The sequence below is a fragment of the Vespa velutina genome, chromosome 24 (assembly GCF_912470025.1).
Source record: "Vespa velutina chromosome 24, iVesVel2.1, whole genome shotgun sequence".
Lineage (NCBI taxonomy): Eukaryota > Metazoa > Arthropoda > Insecta > Hymenoptera > Vespidae > Vespa > Vespa velutina.
Genome location: NC_062211.1, coordinates 1,167,360 through 1,191,105, shown reverse-complemented (window position 1 = coordinate 1,191,105; position 23,746 = coordinate 1,167,360). Strand labels below are relative to the sequence as shown.

Sequence of the window (23,746 nt, the reverse complement as noted above, 5' to 3'; positions counted from 1 at the left end):
GCTCCTGTTGATTAACAAAAGTTTCAATTCGTTTTTGCTTTTTTTAACAACCGTTTGACTGCTATGGACGCATATAAGCGTCCGGCAAAGACCCGTGGACGCATATATGCGCCCAACGAAAGCTTTGGTCGTTTACTATTGTCTCATCGTGTTTACGGATCGCATGCCGTTCACGCGATGCGTTTCAGCTTTAGAACAGTTCGCAGTCAAAGGATTAATCGACTCGCATATACAATCGAGATCGTTCAAACAGAATAATATTGGTCGAAATAATCAGGATGTTATCGTTAGTCGATTATGATTTTCAATAAGAAATGAAAAAAAAAAAAGAACCAAGAAATGTTGCAGATAGAGTTTCCAAAATGTACAAATGCGGACAATTGGAAATAATGTGTTGGCTTCATTATTTTCTTTTCTTTTTTTTTTTTTTTTTTTTTTTTTTTTTTTTTTTTCTTTTGATATACCTGAAATAAGAAGTCCCTCGATAATCACCGATACCTTCCATTGTTGTTCGGTCTTACGATCGTTGATCCAATTTGCTCGTAGTCGAAGATGCTCAAGTGGATGATTGATCTCACGTGCAGTGTGTTGTTTCAAAGCTGCTAAAAATGCCCCGGGCCTACCAAGGCCAGAGAGATCAATACGAAATGGAAAAGTATTTGTGACTTCGCACGATGATTCTAATATCTGATATCTCGTTAATAATCCATTAATAAATGTTACGACATCCTTAGGTCCAGATTCCCAATCGTTCATCCAATGTTTAGGAGTCTAACACGATCGATATTATTAATGTGATATAATCAATGACGTAATTTGAATTTTAATAGATTGATCATAAAAATAACATAAAATATAACCTTTGCATTCTCGATTCCAATGAAATCTATGTCGAGCCTTACGCGGTTTAACAAATTCCGAGTAAATTCGATTTCATCAGAGAAGAAACGCTTCATTGGACTCTCTTTCACATTATCGTGGGATATAGATTTCAACGATGATTCAAATTTCATCAATCGTCTATCTAACGTTTCCTTTAAATTCTCTTCTATTGTATTCTTTGATCTCGTTCCAGTTCGACTATCATCACTCGATATTTTTATCGTCATACCTGAAACAAACGAATTCCTCTCGTCGGAGATATCATGAAGTTTTTTTTTGTTTTGTTTTTCCTTTATTTTGTTTATCTATTTTTTTTTTTTTTTTTTTTTTTTTTTGATTAAGCTTTCGACAAAAACGATTTTTACCTTTGAGAAGAGCCAAGGCCATTTCCGCTGCTATTCTTTCCCAAGTTCTGTGAGAATTCGCAGGTAAACCAAAATATTCCCTTGGCGAATCCTCGTCGTTTAAACGTTCCGCGATCTTCAATGGATCGTTTTCCGATATATCGAGAATATTTATGACGTTTCCTAAAGTACGACGACCCTCAAAAATATCCTTCGACCAAACATCACGAATAATAGCACGTAGGGTGCGCATATCATAATCATCTTGTAATCTTCCACCGTAAACTGCAACGTCCAACAATCCTTGACCGGTTTCCCAATTTTGGGTTTGATTGATTTTAATCGTTTTATCAACGATCAACGTATAAGCTGCACCCAAATCCGCTTCGTTCCATTCGTACGATCTGATCCACGCTTGCGGAACGAATTTACGTCGTTCTTGAATGGTCGAGTGTAACCACGATAATAAAAACATACCAGGTATATTATCGTTTATTTTATTAACGTCCAATTGTTGAAGCTGTTGAAATGATCTTTTTAGATTTCTTTTAACACCCTCTGGTGGCTCGTAAGCTAATTTTAAACATAATCCCGCAAGACCAGGATAAAAACCAATACATTCTTCCGTGGTCAACCAAATTCTTGTGGTTGGTTGTTTATCGGTGGTACACATTGGCGATCTCAATAGACTCTCTAATCGAGGAAGCCAAGTCAAGGCTAATTGTAAATTGCTCAATAGTACCCAACTACCGTTTCTAAAATTGATCATCATATATATATATACATATATCCATTAATAGGAGAAATATAATGTATCAATGATATATGATTACTTTGTTACTATGTATTAATTTTAATCTTAACTGTGCACATCTTAAAATAATGTCTAGTTTTACACTTTAAAAATGGCATTACACAATCCCAGTGCACTTCCATTTGTGAATAATTTTCACTCAAAAAAAAAAAAAAAAAATAAAATAAAATAAAATAAAATAAAAGAAATACTATATATCCCTTGTAGCCTCGGAAATAATAAAATCAATTAGATTTGGAAACTTATTTCTGATTTGATCGTTATAATGAGGGGTAAAAGAAAGAAAAAAAAAAAAAAAAGAAAATTCATGACGCAAATTGTTTCAATTGAGTTCAAAGTTGTTCTAGATTTTGGCCCTATAATATAATCACACGCACAAAAATTAAGATCAAATGAAATTCTAACTTGCACGCAGCTTCCAATGCTAATTCCGCTTGAATAACTTGTCCTTGTCCCAAAGAGACTTCGGTGAATATGGTTGATGATTTTATACGATTTATGGCCAATGACTTTAACTCTGGGCCAGGATCAGTTCCTGGTGATAATAATAAAAGTATTGGCATTGTTGATCCCTCGTTCTCCGCTATCTTTTTTAAAGTCCACGCAGGTGGTGCCAAATCTCGTACGCCTTTGTAAATTATTGTTATTGTTATTCTTATTATTATTATTATTATTCTTATTATTATTCTTATTGTTATTATTAATTTTGTTATTTTTTCCTATCAATTCAAATCAGTTGATCCATCGATTCAAATTTCTCATTAGTTCAAATACGATTGATAAACAAATGATAATAACACGTATAATACGTATAACTCCTACCCAATTGCGAAATAGCAAATTTCGTGAGAGCTGTATGCAAATAATCTGGACGTAGGACTTTGATAATCAATATACGCTGAAATGGAGTCAAACTGTTGTCGTTGTAGATATTTCCAATATCCTCGAACCAAGCACGTTTCATTTTAGCAGCGACCTGTTGTTAACGTATATATATATATACAATATAACGAGGAACATAAGCGAAATTCTAAATACAAATGGATATTTCTATAATATTGATTTGCATTTTGATCTATTATACATACATGTATGTATAATATATATATATATATATATATATATATATATATATAAATTGATAAATATGTTAATGTATACCTGATGCATTGAATTGGTCAATACTTTCACAGCTGCTCGACGTTCGTCTGGTACCCAATCGGGTAGTTCAATATCGATATTATCCTCGTTATTTATTAGACCACTATCTAGCAATAAATTTCTCTCGATTTCCGATACTGGATTTAAATAGAGTGCCAAGTACAGTGCAAGCGGAAGTCGATGTTTTCTATATGCCGCTTTTGTACAGTAATGCACTGTTAATGCAATTAATCTGTGAACGAAGGAAAAAAAAAAAAAAAAGAAGAAAAATCCGTTTATATATCGTGGAGTAAAAAAAAAAAAAAAGAGAGAGAAAAATAACAATAGAATAATTAAAATGGATTTAATTGATAAAACGAATGATTAATAAAAGTCTATATATGTAATTAAATATAGATTAGGGTGAGTTAAAAGTTTTTAAAAAATGATTTTAAAATTTACATGATACATGTGTAATTAAATTATTAATTATTTTATATTAAAAATTATAAAGACAAAAAGACAAAAAAAAAAAAAAAAAAAAAAAAAAAAAAAAAAATCTTTTCTAAAGACTCTTTTCGAAGACTTTTTTTATAGACTTCAGATTTTTCTTTTTTATTTATTCCTTTTGAGAATCATCAAAATCACAAATGACACTTCTCCCCACTTAAAGAGAACTTATTGATATCAACCATCATCCTTTTTCGTTATATCGATTTGCACTGTTTCTATTCGAATATTTTTATAACAATAAGAAATTAATCAATATCGACCTCTTTTCAACTAGTCTGTCCTGTTCTTTTCTCTCTTCGGCAATGGCTATTGATCTTGTGCCCTCTGCTTCGAGATATATGTCCGTGAAAGCTTCCGTTGAGAAAACGTATAAAGGATTTAAAGATGTCAATCCCTTAACGGCCTTATAAACGTTAGCTGCGAATTTAGCGAGTCTCTCATGACTCTCCATTCTCCTTAAATTAACCAATCAAAATAAATAAATAAATATATATATATATATATATATATATATAAAGTATTTTGGAATTTTAATTTAAAAAAAAAAAGAAGAAAAAAAAAGAATTGTTCTTTTTATTATAATACCTATATAAATATATATTATAGTAAAACGAAATGAATAAAATTTAGAAATATATATATATATATATATATATATATATATATATATATATAAACATATATAAAAAAAAATGTTTGAAGAGAGTTTTAAATTTACTTAGAAATATCCTCGAGGCTACGACGACTTTCTTCAAGAGCCAATAAAATTTCTTTGGCCTTTGTCTGAGTATTTTCCAATGAAGTTAAAAGGCCACCACTATTATGACCATTACTATCACCGCCGTCATCATGGCCATTTTGAGACTCTTGCAAAAGATCTTGCCCTCTGGCTCTACCCAATTGAGCTAACAAATCTACTCGAGCAGCGTCCCGTTCGCCAGAAAGTTTCTCTTCCCTTTCTAATGCTTCTCTTCTTCTTGACTCAATTTCTGGAGTTTCTTTTAATAAAACCTTAAAAAGATAAGGGGAAGAAAAAAAAAACAAAAAAAAAAAAATAAGCAATAAAGTACGATAAGTTTAAAATTACAGAAATTTCTTACTCTTTTTGTAATATCAAAGGAGAAAGAAAGACAGAGACAGAGGGAAGAGAGAGAGAGAGAGAGAGAGAGAGAGAGAGAGAGACAGAGATAGATAGATACATAGATAGAAACTCGATTATCTAAAATAACGTTTTGTAAAATAATAATAAAAAAAAGAAAAAAAAAAAACAGGATATAATAGAAAAAAAAATAAATTATCTAAATAATGTTTTATAAAATAATAATAATAATAATAATAATAATAATAATAATAATAATAATAATAATAATAATAATAATAATAATAATAAAAGAAGAATAACAGGAATAAAAAATGAATTATCTAAAGTATCGTTGAAAAGAAATAAATCATTATTATTATTATTATTATTATTATTATATTTTGGATAAAACTGACCTTATCGACGAGTCTCTCGGCTAAGCTTCTCGTTCCAGCGCCAAGGGCAATTTTGAACAAAACAGCGTCAGCTTCCTTCGGTATATTATCCAATCGATCTCTTCTAGTAGCTAAGAAGAGTTTGAAGCCTTTTTGAGCTGGCAAAATACGTTCACCGAGTCTCAATGGTCGTTTACGTAAAAGCGGCAACAATATGGAGGGAAATTCAACAATTTCCTCGACCAACAATGCCTTCCCAAATCTAACAGCTAATTCCAATGCGGTAAAGAACTTAGGATCCTCAGCCTTTATTATCTCCAATTTTAATCCTAGATTTGATTTCAACCAAACGACCGCAACTCCAGATGGATCGAGAAAGATAGGTACCAAAGGACCTTTTAAAGCGCATGCAGCACCAACGAGACTTCCGGTGTCCGCTGGAAGTCCTTGAGCTCGCCAAAGTAATCTTTCTCGTTCAGTGATCAATAATTCAATGACCGATCTCTTCCACTTGTCGTCTCTTTCTGGATCCTAAAAAGAGATTAATATATTTTAATTTTTTTAAGCTGCTCGATTTTTTTTTTTTTTTTTTCATATATACAGGATATCGAAAGAGCATGGAAATCAAATTTATATTACTGAGATCAAATGTATAAAGGAAATTCATGAAAAAAAGTTCATCATACATTTATATAACATACGTAGAGACATTAGGATCGACATAGAATTAATTTACTTGATAGATCAAAAAGGACGCGGCATTGGCAGCTTCGACGTTCAATCTAGCTTTACGTTTGGTCAATTCCTCGTATTGTTCTTGCCAATCACGATGTTCCTTGTCGAGTTTCGACAAAAGTGATCTGGCCGTAGTCAAACTAGCCTCGGTCGTTTCTGTTCTCAATTGTAAAGCCGCAGCACCCCGCGAATGTTCAGCCAATTCTTCTTGAAGTTGTGCGACACGACTTTCAACGGTATTTAAACCAGTCGCCAATTTTCCAAGCTGTGCCTCGGCAGCCGATAATCGTCTATACGAAGCAATTCATATAATTGTAATGTTTATTTTTTCTTTTCTTTTTTTTTTTTTTTCTTTTTTTTTTTACACTTTCGTAATATAACATATTAATAATCTCAAATTGGAATTTTTGAAATAGAAATTTAAGAAATTTAATTATTAAAGGAGATTATACTCGGCCAATAAACGTTGTTCACGTTCCAATGGTGCAACCTGTTGAAGAATTTGTCCGTATTGTAAATTAGCAAGTACCCAGGCTGCCAATGGCGCTGCTGCCATCGATGCTCTTCTAGCAGTTTTCTCTTCAAAACTATCGGGACGTTCCTTGATCAATTTCGCAACAGCTTCTAAACTTGCCGAAGTACTTCTTCTCGCGTCCCAAGTTCTTCGATTAGAAGAGGACAAAGTCAAAAAGAATAAAAGAAAAAAAGAAAAGAAAAACGGATTGTTATAACGGGCTGATATTCAGTAACATCTTTTTCAATATAAAAAAAAAAAAAAAAAGAAATGTTCACCTGATTTCATCTTTGATTCCACGTTTTGCCAAGAAAGTCTTCATGCTGTTCCAAGACGTATCTTTGATACCCATTAGTCTCAGGACACCTTCAAGGACATCCCTTACAGGTGCCGGTGGTGCTCTCAATGATCTAACTTCGGCGAGAGCATCTGAACTGATACCAGCAACAGCGTGTGACGCTTGTTCGACCAATGGCTCGACTTTGCTCAATTCTCCTTCTATATCGGCCTTTTTTAAAGATACGATTTTTTATTATTATAAATTTTTTTTTTCTTTTTTTTTTTTTTTTTTTTTTTTTACGTACGTAAGAATATAAAAAGGGATGATCGAATAATGTTTTTTTTACCTTTCGTCGTGCCAACTCGGCGCTCTCTCGTTCGGTCACGGCTTTTAAATTAGTCATCTCGCCACGTTGCCCCGTGGCACCTCTCATTGTTGCAGTAATCTTCTCTAAAGCCGCATTAGCTCTTCCTTTTTCAATCTAATAAATTAAAAATGTAAATCCTTGTATTATTCCTAAGTCGTAATTTTCGAGAAAATGTAATTATTCTTTACCGAGAAAAGATAAAAGGATGAAGAACGGAAGGGAAGGGGTGGGTGGGTGAGGGAAGAACAAAAAGAACAAAAAGAAAAAAAGAAAAAAAAAAAAGAGACCAAAAGAAAACAAAGATTAACACCTCAAGTTCTTGTCTTTGTTTAGAGACTTCGTCCTCCAATTTAGCTACGTGTTCGCCGGCTTCTCTTAATCTACTTATACCAGTGCCAAGGCTATTAAGTTTACTTTCAACTTCCTCATTCCAAATTTCATGAAGATATTGGGACGTACAAAGTAGCGCTAAGAAACGTGCCGGAGCTTGTTGCTGCTTAGGAGCTTGAATATGAGCTTTAATAATAACTTGTGTGTCCACAGATGATAGTACAGAAGCTTCTGATACGTTTGAATTATATTCAATCGCTAACTCTGTCAATGGTGCTTCGTAAGACCACCATTCGCTTCCAATACTTGGACCAATAATTGCACAGTATCTGAATAATCCAGAACGTGATAATAATGTTGATTTTATGTCACCAATGTCTAGAATAATGACTATGCGAAGATAACTGTGGATACCTGTGAAATGATCAAATATTTTTACTTTCTTTTTTTTTGTTTTTTTTTTTTTTTTTTCTCTATATTTTATGTTCCGTTAAAAAAGTTCGTGACATTTTAATGGACTACTCACGATAATAAAAATATTGTTCCAAAGTGCCAGGAAAATCTTCTCTCCTCGATAAATCTATCAATGGTGCTATCATACCATCCAATTCTTCGGTTGAAAAAAGTCCCGGAAGTTCGCCATTCGCGACAACGGCACTGATCAAAATGGACATTCCTTCCTCTCTCATGTGATGTTCCTCGAGTAAGAGCATCGTTGGTTCACCATCTATGCCAGCCATTTGAATAGCACTTTTCATCGAAACTTTAGCTCGACCAGGTCCCGAATCAACGAATCGAAAGGATGAGAAATTTGCGGCCAATCTTGCGGCTGATTTTCTTCCTGCTCCTGGTCGTCCAGTTAATATAATACCACGTAAACGCGTCCCAAATGTCCAACATATGCCTTCGATCAAATTAAATTCAAATACAATTATGAAATATTTCGCGCCTGTTTATAGATTACCCTTCATACACGGTCGATAATCAATTACCGACGGAGTATGAGGTGTTGCATACAAATAGGCGTCCCATCTATTTAATATTCATTGTAATAAATAATTATAAAGAATGGATATTACGTACGATACTATTATTAATGATCTTATGATAATAATCCTTAATAATATTAGGTCAGAATCTAAATAAATATTTATTACCAGCAATCATTTGTAAAAGATAGGAGGTAATTGTTGCCTGTATTGGTTCGCCTTCTCGAGCACATTTGGCAGCTACATTTATTATATTATTTTTCCAATCCTCTTCGACAATAGGTAACAACTCAGTATTGCCAACCTTCCAAACGTAAACATCGTTGATTGTTGTATTTTTTACTTCTGCCATTTTAGCAGACAATACGGAGTCCCAGTTGACTCGTGCTTTAGCTGATAATCTGAACAGAAATACAACAAATTGATACACTTTTTTAATCGACTTTCTATCTTGAAAGAAAACAAAAAAAAAAATATGTACAAAAAGGATTACTTAGGATAGAATAAACGTCGGCCGGCATCTAACAGATAAGATGTAACATCTTCCATATTTTCCGGTGTTAAATAATAACCAAGACAATCGGCCCACAAAATAAGATCCTTCGGTGTCCACAAGAAAGAAAATTCTTTAGACAAATTTATCGACTGATAAGCTTCTAACATAGCCGATGCCATTTTCGAAGTCCAATTGTCTATTAAATCGTCATTTTGTTTTAATGCATTTCTCAGATGAAGTTCTAACATAGCAATCGTCTCTTTCGAACTTGGAGACCTTAAATAATATTATCATAAAAAAATATGTAGATACGATTTAATTATGATTTCTTTAGTTCTTTAAGCATTAAAATAACCAACGGTAGATAATACGTAGCCATAAGACATTCTAATCTTGGATGAAGAGTAGTAATAGAATCGGCAGTACAAATTAATGTTAATGGAATTCGAGCGAATTCCAAATCATCCTCGTGAAATCCTTTGTCCTGAAGTAATTCTCTCACTAATTCCTACAAAAAAAAAAAAAAAAAAAAAAAAAAAAAAAAAAAAAAAAAAAAAAAAATTTGTGTTTATCATCGATCATCGATCATCGATGGAAGATGATAATCTGTATTTTCTTAACACGTTTCGTGCCATGTGTACCACCGCAGTGGTACACGCAGTCATTTTGTTCTTTAGTCAAAATATCAAATGGCCTGAACGACAAGTCCAGGCAAAAATGGCTTTGGCACGGAACGTGTTAAAAAAAAAAAAAAAAAAAAAAAAAAAAATAGAACCACACATGATATCACCTGCATCTCTTTGGAAGCTAAATGTATATCCTTAAGTATTAAAATAACTCGTGAACCATTTCTAGGTTTATAAGTTCTTCCATTAGAGGATGAATCCAAACGAACGCAAGCTCGTTTTAAACGCGTAATAAGATCTTGTGCGCCATAGAGAGATGATCCTTGTATTAAGGTCGACGGTGCATTATCCTTATTTTTTATAAATGATAATGCAGCAGCTATTAAAGTACTTTTACCGGTGCCCTCTTCACCTCGTAAAATAACGGGATAATCATTTTCTATCCAAGGTAAAATAGATGCTAATGCCCTTTTAACGGGTCCTAAATGTAAATGATAAAAATGAATTAAACGTCATATCTCATAATTCGTATATAATATTTATATGATCATTACCTGAATATAAAATAGATCCGTCCTCTATATCAATTGATTGATATATGTCAATGAATGGTTCTAATCGATCAGACTTTTCATTATAAATAACGTCGAATGGTTTATCAGGATCTGGACACCAACAATCCGTCAATTGATAAATCAAACGTGCTAGATTATCCCTAAAGTTTTGATTTTCAATTTGTCCGCAGAATCCACCGATAAGTGCCTCCGTACAAAGCGTCTGCGTATGCGCTTTACGTAAATGATATAAAACAGAATTGATCAAACCGGAAGCTGATAATTGTACTGCATTATTTGTCTTGAGAATTTCATTGATGCAGGTAGATAAATGTGCCTTTATATTCTTTCGAACGTTAACAGGCAAATCCTCGATATTTATGGCAAATAAAAGTGAATCCGTATCAATCGTTCCAAGATGGACGACGCCTAATCGTGAAACCGTAGCTGGACTAGCACTTCCCAGTTTATGCGTCTCGAATATGAATCTGTTTTGGGTTATTTATTTTTTTTTTTTTTTTTTTTTTTTGTAATCAATTAGCTCGTTGGTAATGTTGACGATAAAAGATAAATATTTTAGATTTTTTTACCTTACACCATTTCCAAGTTTAACACCAACTCCATTAGGCAATGTTAACAATCTATTATCGTCCAAAGCAGAATTTAATGCTTCCGCCCATTCTGGTTCAACGTCGCCATTGAATATTATCCAAGTTGAACTTTCACCGGCTGTTATCACTGCGCTCGATAATAATCCTTCTTTCCATTCTCTTAGGGAAAAAAAAAGTTATTAAATGTTAAGTGGAATTTTAAAAGTAAAGAAATATTAAAGAATATTTTTTAAATTAAAAAAAAAAAAAAAAAAAAAAAAAAAAATATTTAAAGATAAGAATTTATATATAACATAATATAATGTATAAATAATTATTAATGTATATATTTAAGTTATAGAATATATTTATTGATTAATTATTATTATTTGTACATATTAAGAAATTTTATTATATTTATAATATAATATATAGAAATAAAAAATAATTTTTAAGAATTTTTGATATAATAATAAATATTTTAATTTTTATTTAATAAAAAAATTATTAAAAATTTTAAATTTTTATTTTTGTTTAATAATTAATTAAACTTTATAAATACTATATAATTTAATATTAAAAAATTTATAAATAAAGTAATATTTAAATTTTATTAAAATTAATGAAAGTTAGAATAAAAGTAATAAAAATAGGAAAATTTAGTGCCAGCATTAGCAGTTAGACTATTTGTTTAAGTTAATTAGATATTTTATATAGTAATTATTTTTAAAAATTAGTTTAATTAATAATTAATTTGTTTGGTGAAATATAATAAATTATTATTCAAATTTTTTTAAATTTTAATTTTATAAAAATTATGTAATAAATTAGGATTATAATAAATGTATAAATATTATAGAAGAAATTAAATGATAAATCATTAAATTTAAAAGATTTGGCAGTATTTAAGATTTAGAGGAACCTGTATAGTAATTGATGATCCACGATAAGATATACTTAATTTTTTAAATTTATGTATTGCTGTTTTTAATATTTAATTAAGTTAAATAGAATATAATTTATAAAATTTAATAAAGTAAAATAATTCAAGTCGAAATATAGTTTAATTAAGATTAATATGGGTTACAGTTAATTTAATTATTGGATTAAAAAATTTAATTTTTTTATGAAAATGGATTTAATAAAAGTAAATTTAATAAATCAATTAGATTGAATAATAAATTAAATATGTACAAACAAAGTTTAAGTACCGGAATATGCCTATTGATAAATATAGATATTATATAGAAAAGATTTTAGTTTATAAAAAATAATTTATTTACAATAAATAGAATAATAGAGATATTAATTAAAATTTTATATAAATTTATTAAATAAATAATTATTTAATAAAATAAATTATTATAAATATTATATAAATAAATAAATCAAAATTTGTTTTATTAATTATCTTTAAATAAAGTAATATAAAAATTGATAATTAAAGTATAAAATAAGAATAAATAAAAATTAATATTATTGATAATAATAAAAATGATTTTTTAAGAAAGAATTAATAATAATTTTTAATATATCATTGTCGTCCTTGTAATTATTAATTAGAATGAAAATTACCTTGTTTCCGGATCAACGCGTCCCAAAACTCTTGACTTTGGTACTGCACCAGGATAAATGAGACACTGATCTATCGGTTCACCAATTTTCGACATAGCCTCGGCTAATAATTTTCTAATGATTGTCTTTCCGCTACCAGGTGGTCCAACGATCGCGACGCCTGTTCTACTTTTTAATTGATCGTACAATTGTATACACTGATCTATGATATTCTTCGTATAATTTCCAGACTCACATAGTTCTAACAGGGCTTCTCGCAAATCTTTTTTCTCATTGGACACTTCGTTTAACGTATGATCTGTATTAGGAAAGACGTCAACTAACAATTCGAGAAACTTTTTAGCATCGTCCTCAGTTAATTTCGATAACGTTGAATCTTTTATCGCGATCAATAGCCTGATTAAAAAAAATATATATATATATATATATATATATATATTAGATTGGAAACTATGAAACGGGCGTTTTTGTTTAGTTCTATATTTTCTTCAACGCCCGTTTCATAGTTTCCAACATAATATATATACATATATAAGTATCAGATTGGAAACTATGAAACGGGCGTTGAATGAAAATAAATAACTAAACAAAAACGCTCGTTTCATAGTTTCCAACCTAATATTTACAAATATTTAATATATAATAATTAATTAAAAAAAATGTTAATACCTCGACGATTCGTCGAGATGATTGGCCGATGAAATAGCATCGATTACCGATCTAAGTGCTCTAAGGCCCCAATCATAATGCGACTGTTTCGAAAGTAAATTTTGTGATATATCAAAGGTTTCGACCAAACGATTAGCAAGCATGGAGGATTCTAAAAAGCCAGCGCATTCCAATAATGCTTTGATGATATCAAATTTATCAGGATGAGCCATGCCAATAGGTCTGAACAATCGAGCCAATGAATCTGGAAGTCTGTGACGTCCACCATATTCATTATCAGCTGGATTCATTGTAATAAATATGCAACAGTGTTGATCGAGATTGACTCTTTGATCGCCAAGTACAACATGATTGGATCCATCTCTTACAGCTTCTTGAAGTGGTCTAATCAACATCGCTACGGCGCTTAATGTTTCTTCCTCGAGACGATTAAATTCGTCGAAACATCCCCAAGCACCAGCTTGAGCCAAACCACCTAATATTCTTTTCATGCTATTTGCGTCCATACCTAATTTAATAAAAAAAAGAAAAATATCCCTATTTCGTTACGATAATATTATACTAATTATCAACGATACTATTTTCTTACGGACAAACCTTCGTCGCAATTAAAGACAATGACCAATCTACCCAATATACCACCGAGTGCTTTAACGCTCTCAGTTTTACCAGTTCCAGCTGGACCAGTTGGGCTACCACCTAATCCAAGTTTCATAGCTTGGGTCAAAGCCAAAAAACATTTCTCAGTAAGCGACGTCCAAACTAAACCAACAGCTGCTCCTTGATATTCAAAACGATATTGGAATTCTGCAGAGGCGCATCTTATCATCGGACCCTTGTTCTTTCAAAAATGTAATCATTTTAAACATCCATGAATCATATGTGATTATTCAGATAAGGGAGATAGATTTCTTTAGTTTAGAAAAGAAGAAAAAAAAAAAAAAAAAGAAAAAAGAAAAAAAGAAAAAAACCTTACCGTTCTATAAGTTTTCAATTGTCTGTACCAAAGCCACGACGTGGATTCACCCCTCTCAAGACTATTCAAAAGCGTTCTAGATATCTCGAGATGATGAACGGTATCGAGAAGTAATCCGCGTGCCTTTAATACCGTCAATTTATCACCAATGTCTTCGAGACCCCTATATCTGGCTCTTTGAGTATCCAAAAATTCTACCAACTTTTTCAAACCCAAATTACCCTCCTTCAAAGCTGCCTCACAACGTTCAGTGAATCTGATCCTTTCGGATAACAAAAGTATCTGTAATTATCATTGATATTTTAAAAGATCTACTAAATAAACGATACTTGTACATTCAGTAATAATTTGGTTCTTTTCTTTTATCTTTTTTTTATAATAATAATAATAATAATAATAATAATAATAATAATAATAATAATAATAATAATAATAATAAATTTAACAATACAATATTGTCGTACAATTCTGTCATACGGTTTTATTTATTATGTTGGAAACTATGAAACGGGCGTCGAAGAAAATATAGAACTAAACAAAACGCCCGTTTCATATTTTCCAACCTAATGTATAAATTTATGTTGGAAACTATGAAACGAGCGTTGAAGAAAATATAGACCTATGCAAAAACGACCGTTTCATAGTTTCCAGCCTAATGTATAAGTATTAGATTGAAATTTATGAAACGGGCGTTGATGAAAATATAGAACTAAACAAAACGCCCGTTTCATAGTTTCCAACCTGATACTTATATATATAAAATATTGAAAATGATTTATATTATTTGTAATCATTAGATTACATCCAATAATTTTGTTCCTTACCTGAGTTGGATAAATCGATGGATCAGGCGATGAGTCTATTAAACATTTATCAAGACTCTGTCGAAGAGTATTCCTTATACCCGTTTCAAGATTATTCAACCATATTGGTAATGGTTCACTGGTATCGATAACATCCGATAAATTTAATATTTCACCCTCGGGTGAAATTACAGCGATCAAACTGTTATTATCATCTCTTATCACCGATCCAATACCTTGGTACAATTTTGGAAGATGAGATTCCAATGCTTTACCACTACCTGAGACTAATTCCAAAAGATCTTCGTCGCTCAAAAAATATAAACGAGGATAAGAGGATCTTTTTTCCTAGATTATTAAAAAAAAAAAAAAAAAAAAAGAGAGAGAGAGAGAACAGATTAATTAGCTTAAAAAAAAAATCATTTTAAATACGTTAGATGTACGTAATGATGCGTCGCGAAATATTATTAAAAATTCATCTTGAAAAAATAATCCCCATAGAATTATTATCATTAAAGTTAGAACATAAGACATATATATATATATATATATATATATATATATATATATATATATATATATATATAAAGGCAAAAAAAAAATAGAAAAAAAAAAAAGAAAAATAAAGAAATAACATGCCTCTAAAAATTCGTCGAGACTTCTTTGAGATCTATCGAGTAAATCCTTCAAATTAATTAATGCCGGCAAAGGTAATCTTCTAATGGATGACACTCGAGGATCATGCGATACTTCTCCCATAAGATATCTGAAAAAGAAAAAAGAACAATATTTGTAAAATCATTGATTTGTTAAAGATCATTTTCATTACATTTACGTATAATTTACCTAAATTCCTTGTCCGTTCTCGACCATTTTCCAGAATCATTTGGAGCAGCACCGCTACCATATATGGGCTCCAAATAAACCCATTTTCTTTGTATGATACTTAATATCTTTATACGTTCTTCGATCTCCGATAAACTGGTCTCGCATCTTGTTGCTCTAGCCTGAAATCTTTCGTATCCCGTAACACCTTTTGCACCCTCTAACAAAAGACGTAATTCACCTGCAAATAAGAATTATTCTTTCTAATAATAATATACAATTAAACAAAAAAAAATAATCATTTTTAATAAACGTAAAAAAAAACAAAATTAATAATAATTATATGAGAAAATATTTCAATACCTATCCTAGCCAAAATATTGCCATATTCACCGACGATATAAATAATCGAATCTTTACTGTCCTTTGTCTGTTGAATTTGAAGACCTGCCGATGTCTCCCAAGATTCTAATTCCAATATTGCTTGACGTATACCACTTTCGGCAGCTGCTCTCTTTGTAATTTCCTATAGAAAAAAAAAAAAAATATATATATATATATATATTTTTTTTTTGAATGAAAATAAATAACTAAACAAGAACGCCCATTTCATAGTTTCCAACCTAATACTTATATAACAGATTGGAAACTATGAAATGGGCGTTGAAAGTAAAAAAACAAGAACGCCCATTTCATAGTTTCCAACCTAATACTTATATAACAGATTGGAAACTATGAAATGGGCGTTGAATGAAAATAAATAACTAAACAAGAACGCCCGTTTCATAGTTTCCAATCTAATATATATACTTTTTATGCATGATGGATACGATGAGATATGCATTTCTAATTTATTTTCTTTTTTCTTTTTTTTTTTTTTACATAGGTTTCCAAAGAACAAAAATATTTCGTTTACCTTAACGCGATCGACATTATCACGTAATTTATCCTTGATATCGAGTATATGACCGAGGGTCAAATCCCGTAAGTTTCTAATGTCATTCAAACAAAGGATAGATCTTAATTCCGTCCAATGTTCCTCGGCTATTTCATCACCGCGAAGAAGTTGAATCCAATCTATGGCATCTCTTATCTCACGTAACCTTTTACCAACGTATGTTTCGATCATTACGTTATTCGAGGATACAATATCGTCGTCCTTAGAATTATGATCCTCGATTGATTGCAAACGGATTCTGGTATCCCATGAATCAAGCCAATCGTGTAATCTCGGTAATCTCTTTCTAGCGACGGCCCATTCTTCGGCCCTTTGATTATCAAGTTCCTCGAGAAATTCAGCTTGAAATCTACAATTTGATTCCTCGGCATCTAATTGTGCTTCGAGCTTTCTTAAATTCACCGTATCGTCCTCGATGATATCGTTTAAATCAATACCAATCCTTTGACAATCTATACTCAGACTATCCTTTTGTTCCGTTAAAGTTATCCAACGATCTCTCATAGATGTTATCCAATCGATACCAATAACGTCAGGCTTTTCCAACCATTTTGTTTCCCATCTTTCGATCTCATCGCGTAATGCTATTCCACGATGACGCAAATTCACCTTAGTGTCCTCCAATTGACGCGTTACCACCGATTTATGCTTTTCCAAACGATCGGCCAACTCTTCCCAAGCTATATTTGCCGTATTAACTCCTACGACATTATAAACAAAATTTTATTAAAAAAAGAAATCAATTAATTAATTTGTATTTATGATTAAAAAAAAAAAAAAAAAGAAAAAAAAGAAAAAGAAAAAAAAAGAAAAACCTTCCAATTTTTCACTCGTCCAAGCTGCCAATACTTTAGTAAGACCAGCAACGGCTTCCATTTCACTACCAATTCCAGCATACTGTTGTTGAATCCGTTCATGAGCTTCATTGGCCAATCCAACTTCTTCAACATTGTGCGGTCTCCTTTCTAATTCCTTTGAAGCGAAGGATAGAAAATCAACGATTGCAACTAATCTTGAGGAAGCCTCGACACGCAAATCCGAACACAAACGTTCCCAATAACGGCGAGATGCCGATTCTAAATCGTTCCTAGTCGTTCCAGTGTCAATGCTTATACACCATATTTTTACTTCGCTTCCTCGCAATTTACTAACCTGAATTAACAAAGAAAAAGAAAAAGAAAAAAAGAAAATAAAATGATACGTACATATAATTAATTTTATTAATAATTAATTTATGATATATATTTATTTATAATGATTTATCATTATCATTGGCTATTACCTCTTGTGCCCATTGTTTAGCGTCCTTGAAAGCTCTACTCCAATCATTCGGAGATGCTCCCTTTAATCTGTTGGTATATAGAAATAAAATTTTCTTTTTTTTTTCTTTTGCTTTCTTTTCGTCATAATTTTTTTTTTTTTCTTTTTTTTTTTTTTTTTTTTTTTAATCACTATTATCATACTCGAGCAATATTAATGAACTATTTAACAATGGGATAATTTATAAACGAGATCTTGAATTTTTATGTGCATACATACCTTTCACCAATGTCAATTCTCGCTGGTGCCGCCAGGTTCAACCATTTGATCCTAACGGATTCCATAGCATTTAAAGCAATCTCAGCTTGCTTGTAGACACCGCCAAACAAATAAGCACTTTTATGAACTAAATTACCAAATTGAGCGTGCTCGACATTACCAACGCCACGAAAGTTCATTGGAATTGATAGAGAACGTCGTATACCGGAATATATTTTCGCTCGAATTTCTTCGAGAGTAGGCCGCCATTGTAACATTCCATCGCGGAATATTAATTCGACCTTGAGCTCTGGTAATTTTCTTAATAACGATGGCAGAGCGCCGCTAATCATCACGAATGAGAAAAAAATAAATATATCAGCTGGATTTGCTTTTAAAAGTTAGCTAAGACCATTTCGTGGGCGGCGGGGGGAACAAAAAAAAAATAATAATTAATTTCTTACCTATAAGCAACGCCTAAAGCTTTCAAAAGCTGTCGATCCCAATGCAATTTCCAAGCAGTCGTATTACCATATTCAGCTTCGACGTTATCAACGATCATTCTCATATTCATCAATGTATCCTTCCAAATATTCTGATTACCAACGAGATTGATAGCCTCGCCTTTGAATAAATTCGAGACCAATTTGCGCAAGTTCGTGTGCTTAGATGCTAACTCGGCGTTCTGTTTTGCAAATTTCGTTACCTAAGAAGAAGAAAAAAGAAAAAAAGAAAAAAAAAAGACACGGTAGTAAATTAAAGAAAAAATTCTTACGAATCAAACAACGAGTCTTAATTAATAACTAATTATTATTATAATTACCAATTCTCTTAATCTGTTCGTATAACCATCAACCGCTTGAGGATCTGACCATACTACACCCGATTGTTCCTTTACACCACGTGCCAATTCCAATGCCGTGGTTAACATAAGAGGCCTTTGAGAAGGTACCATACGATCACCTATGGTGTTATGGAAGGTCGCAACTTGTTGTAAAGCTCTTGCTCGGCCTGCCAATAAACTGGCTCTCTCAACTAAATCCCTTATCTCTCTTGGTAATTCAATGCCTTGTCCTGAAAGTGCTCTGGCTTCTCTGATCAATGTCATCAATCTAGGATCATAAGTAACTCGCATAAGACTTGTACCGGTTAGCTCGATAACTGCCGAATCTGTACCCAAGGTTAATTCTTTTCTAGCAACTGCATCTTTCGTTTCGTTCACCTTAACACATATTTTATATCATTTATTATTAATTTATTACAAAAAAGAAAAAGATATGCGACGTGTATATATATATATATATATATTTTTTTTTTTTCTTTTTTTACCCAAGACTCTACAAGATACTGTCTCTTTCTTTCAGCATCCTTCAAAGCTGTTGTAACTTTTGATACGTTCTCTTCGAACATCGGTAAATCAGCTAAAATTTCTTTACCAAGTTCTATTAAACTTTCTAATCGCATCTCTGACAATCTCGCAGTTTGAATTTCCTGAAGTATCTTAGGAGTATCCAAAAGATCATCTGTATCCGGTCCAGCGAGGCAAGTTTCTATTAAAAAAAAAAAAAAAAAAAAAATAAATAAATAAATAAATAAAAACGTGACTATGTCAGCATAATTAATTCGTATTATTATTATCATTATCATTATCATTATTATTATTATTAGTTTGGAAAGTATGAAACGGCCGTTTTTGTTTAGTTATTTATTTTCATTCAACGCCCGTTTCATAGTTTCCAACCTAATACTTATATATTAGATTGGAAACTATGAAGCGAGCGTTTTTGTTTAGTTATATATTTTCATTCAACGCCCGTTTCATAGTTTCCAACCTAATATTATTTGAAACTCTTCTTACCAATCAAATCGTCGTATGCCAAGAGCAAAGCTTCACGTTCACTACGAAGAGCTATTTTTAAAGCATCCCTTTTCATAAGATCGAAATATCTACGAAATTCCTCTAATAATGAATTAGGCGTTTTAGCGTCAGCGATCTGAGCCTTCAACTTTTGAGCAACCAATTCCTCTGTTGGTATTAAAGCCTCTTCGACTTTGCGTCTCATTCTATTCCATTCGATATCATTCTCATCCTCGCCGTATACCACTGATCGTGATTATAGCAAAAAATTGAAACAAAAAAAGAAAAAAAGAAAAAAAAAAAAGAATTATATGATACTTGTAAAATATAATTATCTTGAAGTATAATTTCAAACGGACACGCAATATTATCCACCTTTAATGTCTTTAAAATTTTGAAGAAGATTGTCTGCGTCGAGCCGTGTTCTTTCGTCAGATGTTAACAATTTCATCAGTTGACGATGCTGAGCACGTAATTCGCTGAGTTGTCTGGATAATATTTAAAATAATAATAATAATAATAATAATAATAATAATAATAATAATAATAATAATATTTGTAATTTGACAAAAAAAAAAATATTAATAAAAAATAGAGAAATCTCTCCTAAATTGTACCTAAGCCTTCTACCAAGTTTCGAACATTTTCCAGGTACAAATACAATATCTTTCCAAGGATGAAGTGAATGATGAGGCCAAAAAAGTCCTGTTAATCTCTCGCTAGCGTTCACCCATTTTTCGCATACCATTGCACCCATCGTTACTGTATCTACTCCAAAATGACCTTGACTTTGATTCAGATTTGTCTAAAAAAAAAAAATCGATAATACGTACATGTATCATAGATAAAGATTAAAAAAAATATATATATAAATAAAAATGTATGTCTCACCTCGTTAACAAGATTCTCTACAAGCATCACCGTCTCATTTCCAATTATATCCAAAAGTGATTTCATACGTTCCTCTTTGTAAACTACATTGCCTAATTTCCAAACATCATCGACAAAACCAGAAATCGCTTCGAGCGATTCCTCTAGACCGATAAAACCATCTCTGTATTGTAAATAACATTTTAATTAATACATAACAATTTTTGATCAGAGAAAAATTGAAATTTTTGATTATATGAATCTATGTAATCCTTGCTTATTATAATTGACTTATGATTATTCATTATTAATTGTATTTATTCATTGATTTTTAATAATCATTTGTATGTTTTATATTAAGCCTGAAAATATGCAATACTTCAAACAGTGTCGATAATGTCGCTTGCGAGCGCCATCTATCAATAAGAAACTTTCTTTTCAATTCAGATGGGTAAATAATACCACAGTACACAGGTGCATGACATGTTGCATATCATCAAGGGTTAAAAAAGTTTCGTACTAATGGATAACTCTCGCAAGCGACATTATCGACGATGGACAACGAAATATTTGCCTATCTTAAGGCGCAACTTATATAACATTTTTTTTTTTAAACTATTCTTTTTTAAAATTCTTTCAAAATATAAAAATAAATAAATAAATGAAATCAAACCTCGAAACAGCCGCATTATCAAGTTCGTTTCTAATGTCGTTCAATATTTTTGCAGCCTCATCGAAAGAAGTTTTATCTCTGGATCGAGTCGCCTCATTGCTTCGTTTTATCCAAAATGCTTCCTCCTCGTTAATGGACGTAGATGGACGTGGACCGAGAAGATCCTCTTCTAATTTTTTCAAAAAAGCCGGATTGAATCCGGATGATTTAAGAGTAGGAGCCCAAACTTGTCGTAGTACTTCGATAAGGGCAGAACCTTCGCCAGCTCCTATCGAAGTCACTTGTACCAAATCATGAAAATTTTCTTCCGTAACGATCGACGCCGACAGCTAATAATGAACGAAAGATTGAAAAGATTTTATTTCATTTTTTGATTGATTATATAAAAAAAAAAAAAAAAGAAAGAAAAAAAGACGTACGTTTGCGTATAATAATTACCTTGAAAAAAACCAACGTATTCTTTCCAGCAATTAATTCATTGCTGAGTTTCAAAGGGATTTCATCATTCTCGGGTTGAATTGGTTGAGCACAAAGAGTTCTACACGTAGAATGATTAAAAAATTTGTCTAAAGCTGGCGAGGACCATTTTTTATCCTCTTGAACAGGTACACCGAAGAAATAACCAGCTGTCGACACTATGAACGATCCACGTCTATCGATCACCACCATTTTCTTGATCTCAATCCTTCTAATAATATCAACAATTTATTATTACATTACTCGAATGTCAATATAGTATTATTTTTATTGAATTTGAGAGAAATACGTGATGCATATATGTTGTAAAAATGTATACTACGTGACATGCTCAGGGAGTCTCATGTGTTTGTCCTTGCAGCTTGCTGATCGTTCGAGTTACCACGACAACCTAGTAGAAAACAAAGGCATTAACAGTACCCAACTTTCTATTAACACGTGGATACTATCACGTGATTTTATTTCACAAATTATATGGTTAATATTTTTATATTTAAAAAAAAAAAAGAAACACGATTTCTATTATATATATACATATATATAAAATAATACATAAAAACTTAATTAAATAATAAAATTGAATACATTATAAAATAAATAAATACTTAATAGTAATTAATAATTAAAAATATATATATATATATATGTGTGTGTGTGTGTATATTCAATATATAATTAATTAGAATTAATATCAATCGACATACAATAATAATTTTTTAATGATAAATTTATTTGTATATACTTGTATATGAAAAATAGAAGAAAGTACTTACATGATTGTTGCTATTAAAGGTCTTCAAGTCCTCAGAATGTAGTTGAATTCATAACAAGAGTTGGAATAATAAACAAACAAAATTGAAAAATTTATTAATATAAAATAAGATTCAAATTGTATTATTGATTGTGTATATATGATAAGTCTATCTATATATATATATAATTTGTAAATGTGTCTATAGATTCAATATATAATAATATATATATATATATATTATGTTAATATTATTTCGGTCGTATTGCGTATTTATTTTTTGATTTGTAGGTTATTTTTTATAAAAATATATCGACATTAACAGAAAATAAAATTAATTGCGTCTGTAAAATTAATTTTACAAGACTTATCAATATTTGTATGTGTCTGTAAGAAGGATATATATACATATATATGTGTACATATACGTATGTGTGTATGTATATATATGTGTGTGTACATACATGTATGTGTATATATATATATATATATATATATATATATATATATATATATAATATGAAAACCGTATATAAGGTGAAATTCAAATGAACGCGACTAATTAATGAAATATTATTAATTAGAATATCATTAAAAGACGCGAAAATATATGAAAGAAATTCGAAATAAATAAGCGTTTTGAAAGGGGCCGCTGAAACATCGGTTTTATTTTTACAAATATTTAGATATCAATCTTTTAAATGATATTTTAATCACGACTTGTAAAAAATATTAACACAACATGAAAATCGCATTTTTATCGATCGATTGATATATAAATCAAGGATTTACGTTAGAAAAATATCTACTAATTACCTGTAATTAACGAGACGACGAAGCTCCGATGCAACCGGTACCACGAAATAATGAAAAATGATGGAATCACCGGCAGCATAGAGACTAAACTCGCGCATGCGCAGAAGAACACTAACTGTTCAATGGCTTCCAAGAAAAATTTTCTAATTTTTCGATCTATTATATGAAAATATCGAATCGTTAAAATTACGACGTACGAATTTAAGAACTAATTAAATGGATACTTCGTTGCTCGAAACTATAAAAATTGATCATTAAAATTCGATATTTATAGAAATATAGATTGAAAAACACGACAAAAGAAAAAGTTGCTAGGAAAAATGTCGA

At 31.0% G+C, this 23,746-nt stretch overlaps 1 protein-coding gene across 2 annotated transcripts in view; it reads right to left on the bottom strand.

Annotated features, from left to right (window-relative positions):
• The window catches only part of LOC124957019 (cytoplasmic dynein 2 heavy chain 1), a 22,547-nt gene extending 503 nt beyond the window's left edge, over positions 1 to 22,044 (bottom strand). The window contains exons 1-43 of one of the 2 annotated variants that reach the window (XM_047513597.1): positions 21,814 to 22,044; positions 21,376 to 21,704; positions 20,724 to 20,886; positions 20,450 to 20,637; positions 20,208 to 20,320; positions 19,833 to 20,078; positions 19,304 to 19,524; positions 18,798 to 19,196; positions 18,439 to 18,680; positions 17,996 to 18,319; positions 17,739 to 17,805; positions 17,272 to 17,608; positions 16,415 to 17,157; positions 15,862 to 16,024; positions 15,520 to 15,739; positions 15,313 to 15,439; positions 14,695 to 15,021; positions 13,871 to 14,152; positions 13,492 to 13,735; positions 12,895 to 13,402; positions 12,226 to 12,621; positions 10,651 to 10,830; positions 10,061 to 10,548; positions 9,671 to 9,987; positions 9,240 to 9,388; positions 8,878 to 9,156; positions 8,553 to 8,785; positions 7,922 to 8,299; positions 7,376 to 7,809; positions 7,045 to 7,179; positions 6,697 to 6,926; positions 6,357 to 6,566; positions 5,906 to 6,194; positions 5,191 to 5,700; positions 4,412 to 4,704; positions 3,954 to 4,148; positions 3,202 to 3,433; positions 2,863 to 3,016; positions 2,446 to 2,668; positions 1,248 to 1,981; positions 861 to 1,111; positions 465 to 771; positions 1 to 4 (exon numbers count right to left, since the gene is read on the bottom strand). The exon at positions 1 to 4 is cut by the window's left edge and continues 503 nt beyond it. In XM_047513597.1, the coding sequence (XP_047369553.1) occupies positions 1 to 4; positions 465 to 771; positions 861 to 1,111; positions 1,248 to 1,981; positions 2,446 to 2,668; positions 2,863 to 3,016; positions 3,202 to 3,433; positions 3,954 to 4,148; positions 4,412 to 4,704; positions 5,191 to 5,700; positions 5,906 to 6,194; positions 6,357 to 6,566; positions 6,697 to 6,926; positions 7,045 to 7,179; positions 7,376 to 7,809; positions 7,922 to 8,299; positions 8,553 to 8,785; positions 8,878 to 9,156; positions 9,240 to 9,388; positions 9,671 to 9,987; positions 10,061 to 10,548; positions 10,651 to 10,830; positions 12,226 to 12,621; positions 12,895 to 13,402; positions 13,492 to 13,735; positions 13,871 to 14,152; positions 14,695 to 15,021; positions 15,313 to 15,439; positions 15,520 to 15,739; positions 15,862 to 16,024; positions 16,415 to 17,157; positions 17,272 to 17,608; positions 17,739 to 17,805; positions 17,996 to 18,319; positions 18,439 to 18,680; positions 18,798 to 19,196; positions 19,304 to 19,524; positions 19,833 to 20,078; positions 20,208 to 20,320; positions 20,450 to 20,637; positions 20,724 to 20,886; positions 21,376 to 21,704; positions 21,814 to 22,044 (12,095 nt within the window). Of the gene's footprint in view, positions 5 to 464; positions 772 to 860; positions 1,112 to 1,247; positions 1,982 to 2,417; positions 2,669 to 2,862; positions 3,017 to 3,201; positions 3,434 to 3,953; positions 4,149 to 4,411; positions 4,705 to 5,190; positions 5,701 to 5,905; positions 6,195 to 6,356; positions 6,567 to 6,696; positions 6,927 to 7,044; positions 7,180 to 7,375; positions 7,810 to 7,921; positions 8,300 to 8,552; positions 8,786 to 8,877; positions 9,157 to 9,239; positions 9,389 to 9,670; positions 9,988 to 10,060; positions 10,549 to 10,650; positions 10,831 to 12,225; positions 12,622 to 12,894; positions 13,403 to 13,491; positions 13,736 to 13,870; positions 14,153 to 14,694; positions 15,022 to 15,312; positions 15,440 to 15,519; positions 15,740 to 15,861; positions 16,025 to 16,414; positions 17,158 to 17,271; positions 17,609 to 17,738; positions 17,806 to 17,995; positions 18,320 to 18,438; positions 18,681 to 18,797; positions 19,197 to 19,303; positions 19,525 to 19,832; positions 20,079 to 20,207; positions 20,321 to 20,449; positions 20,638 to 20,723; positions 20,887 to 21,375; positions 21,705 to 21,813 lie in introns of those variants that run through there. The other variant, XM_047513598.1, reaches the window with a different exon arrangement.
• Between the last annotated feature and the right edge of the window lie 1,702 nt (positions 22,045 to 23,746).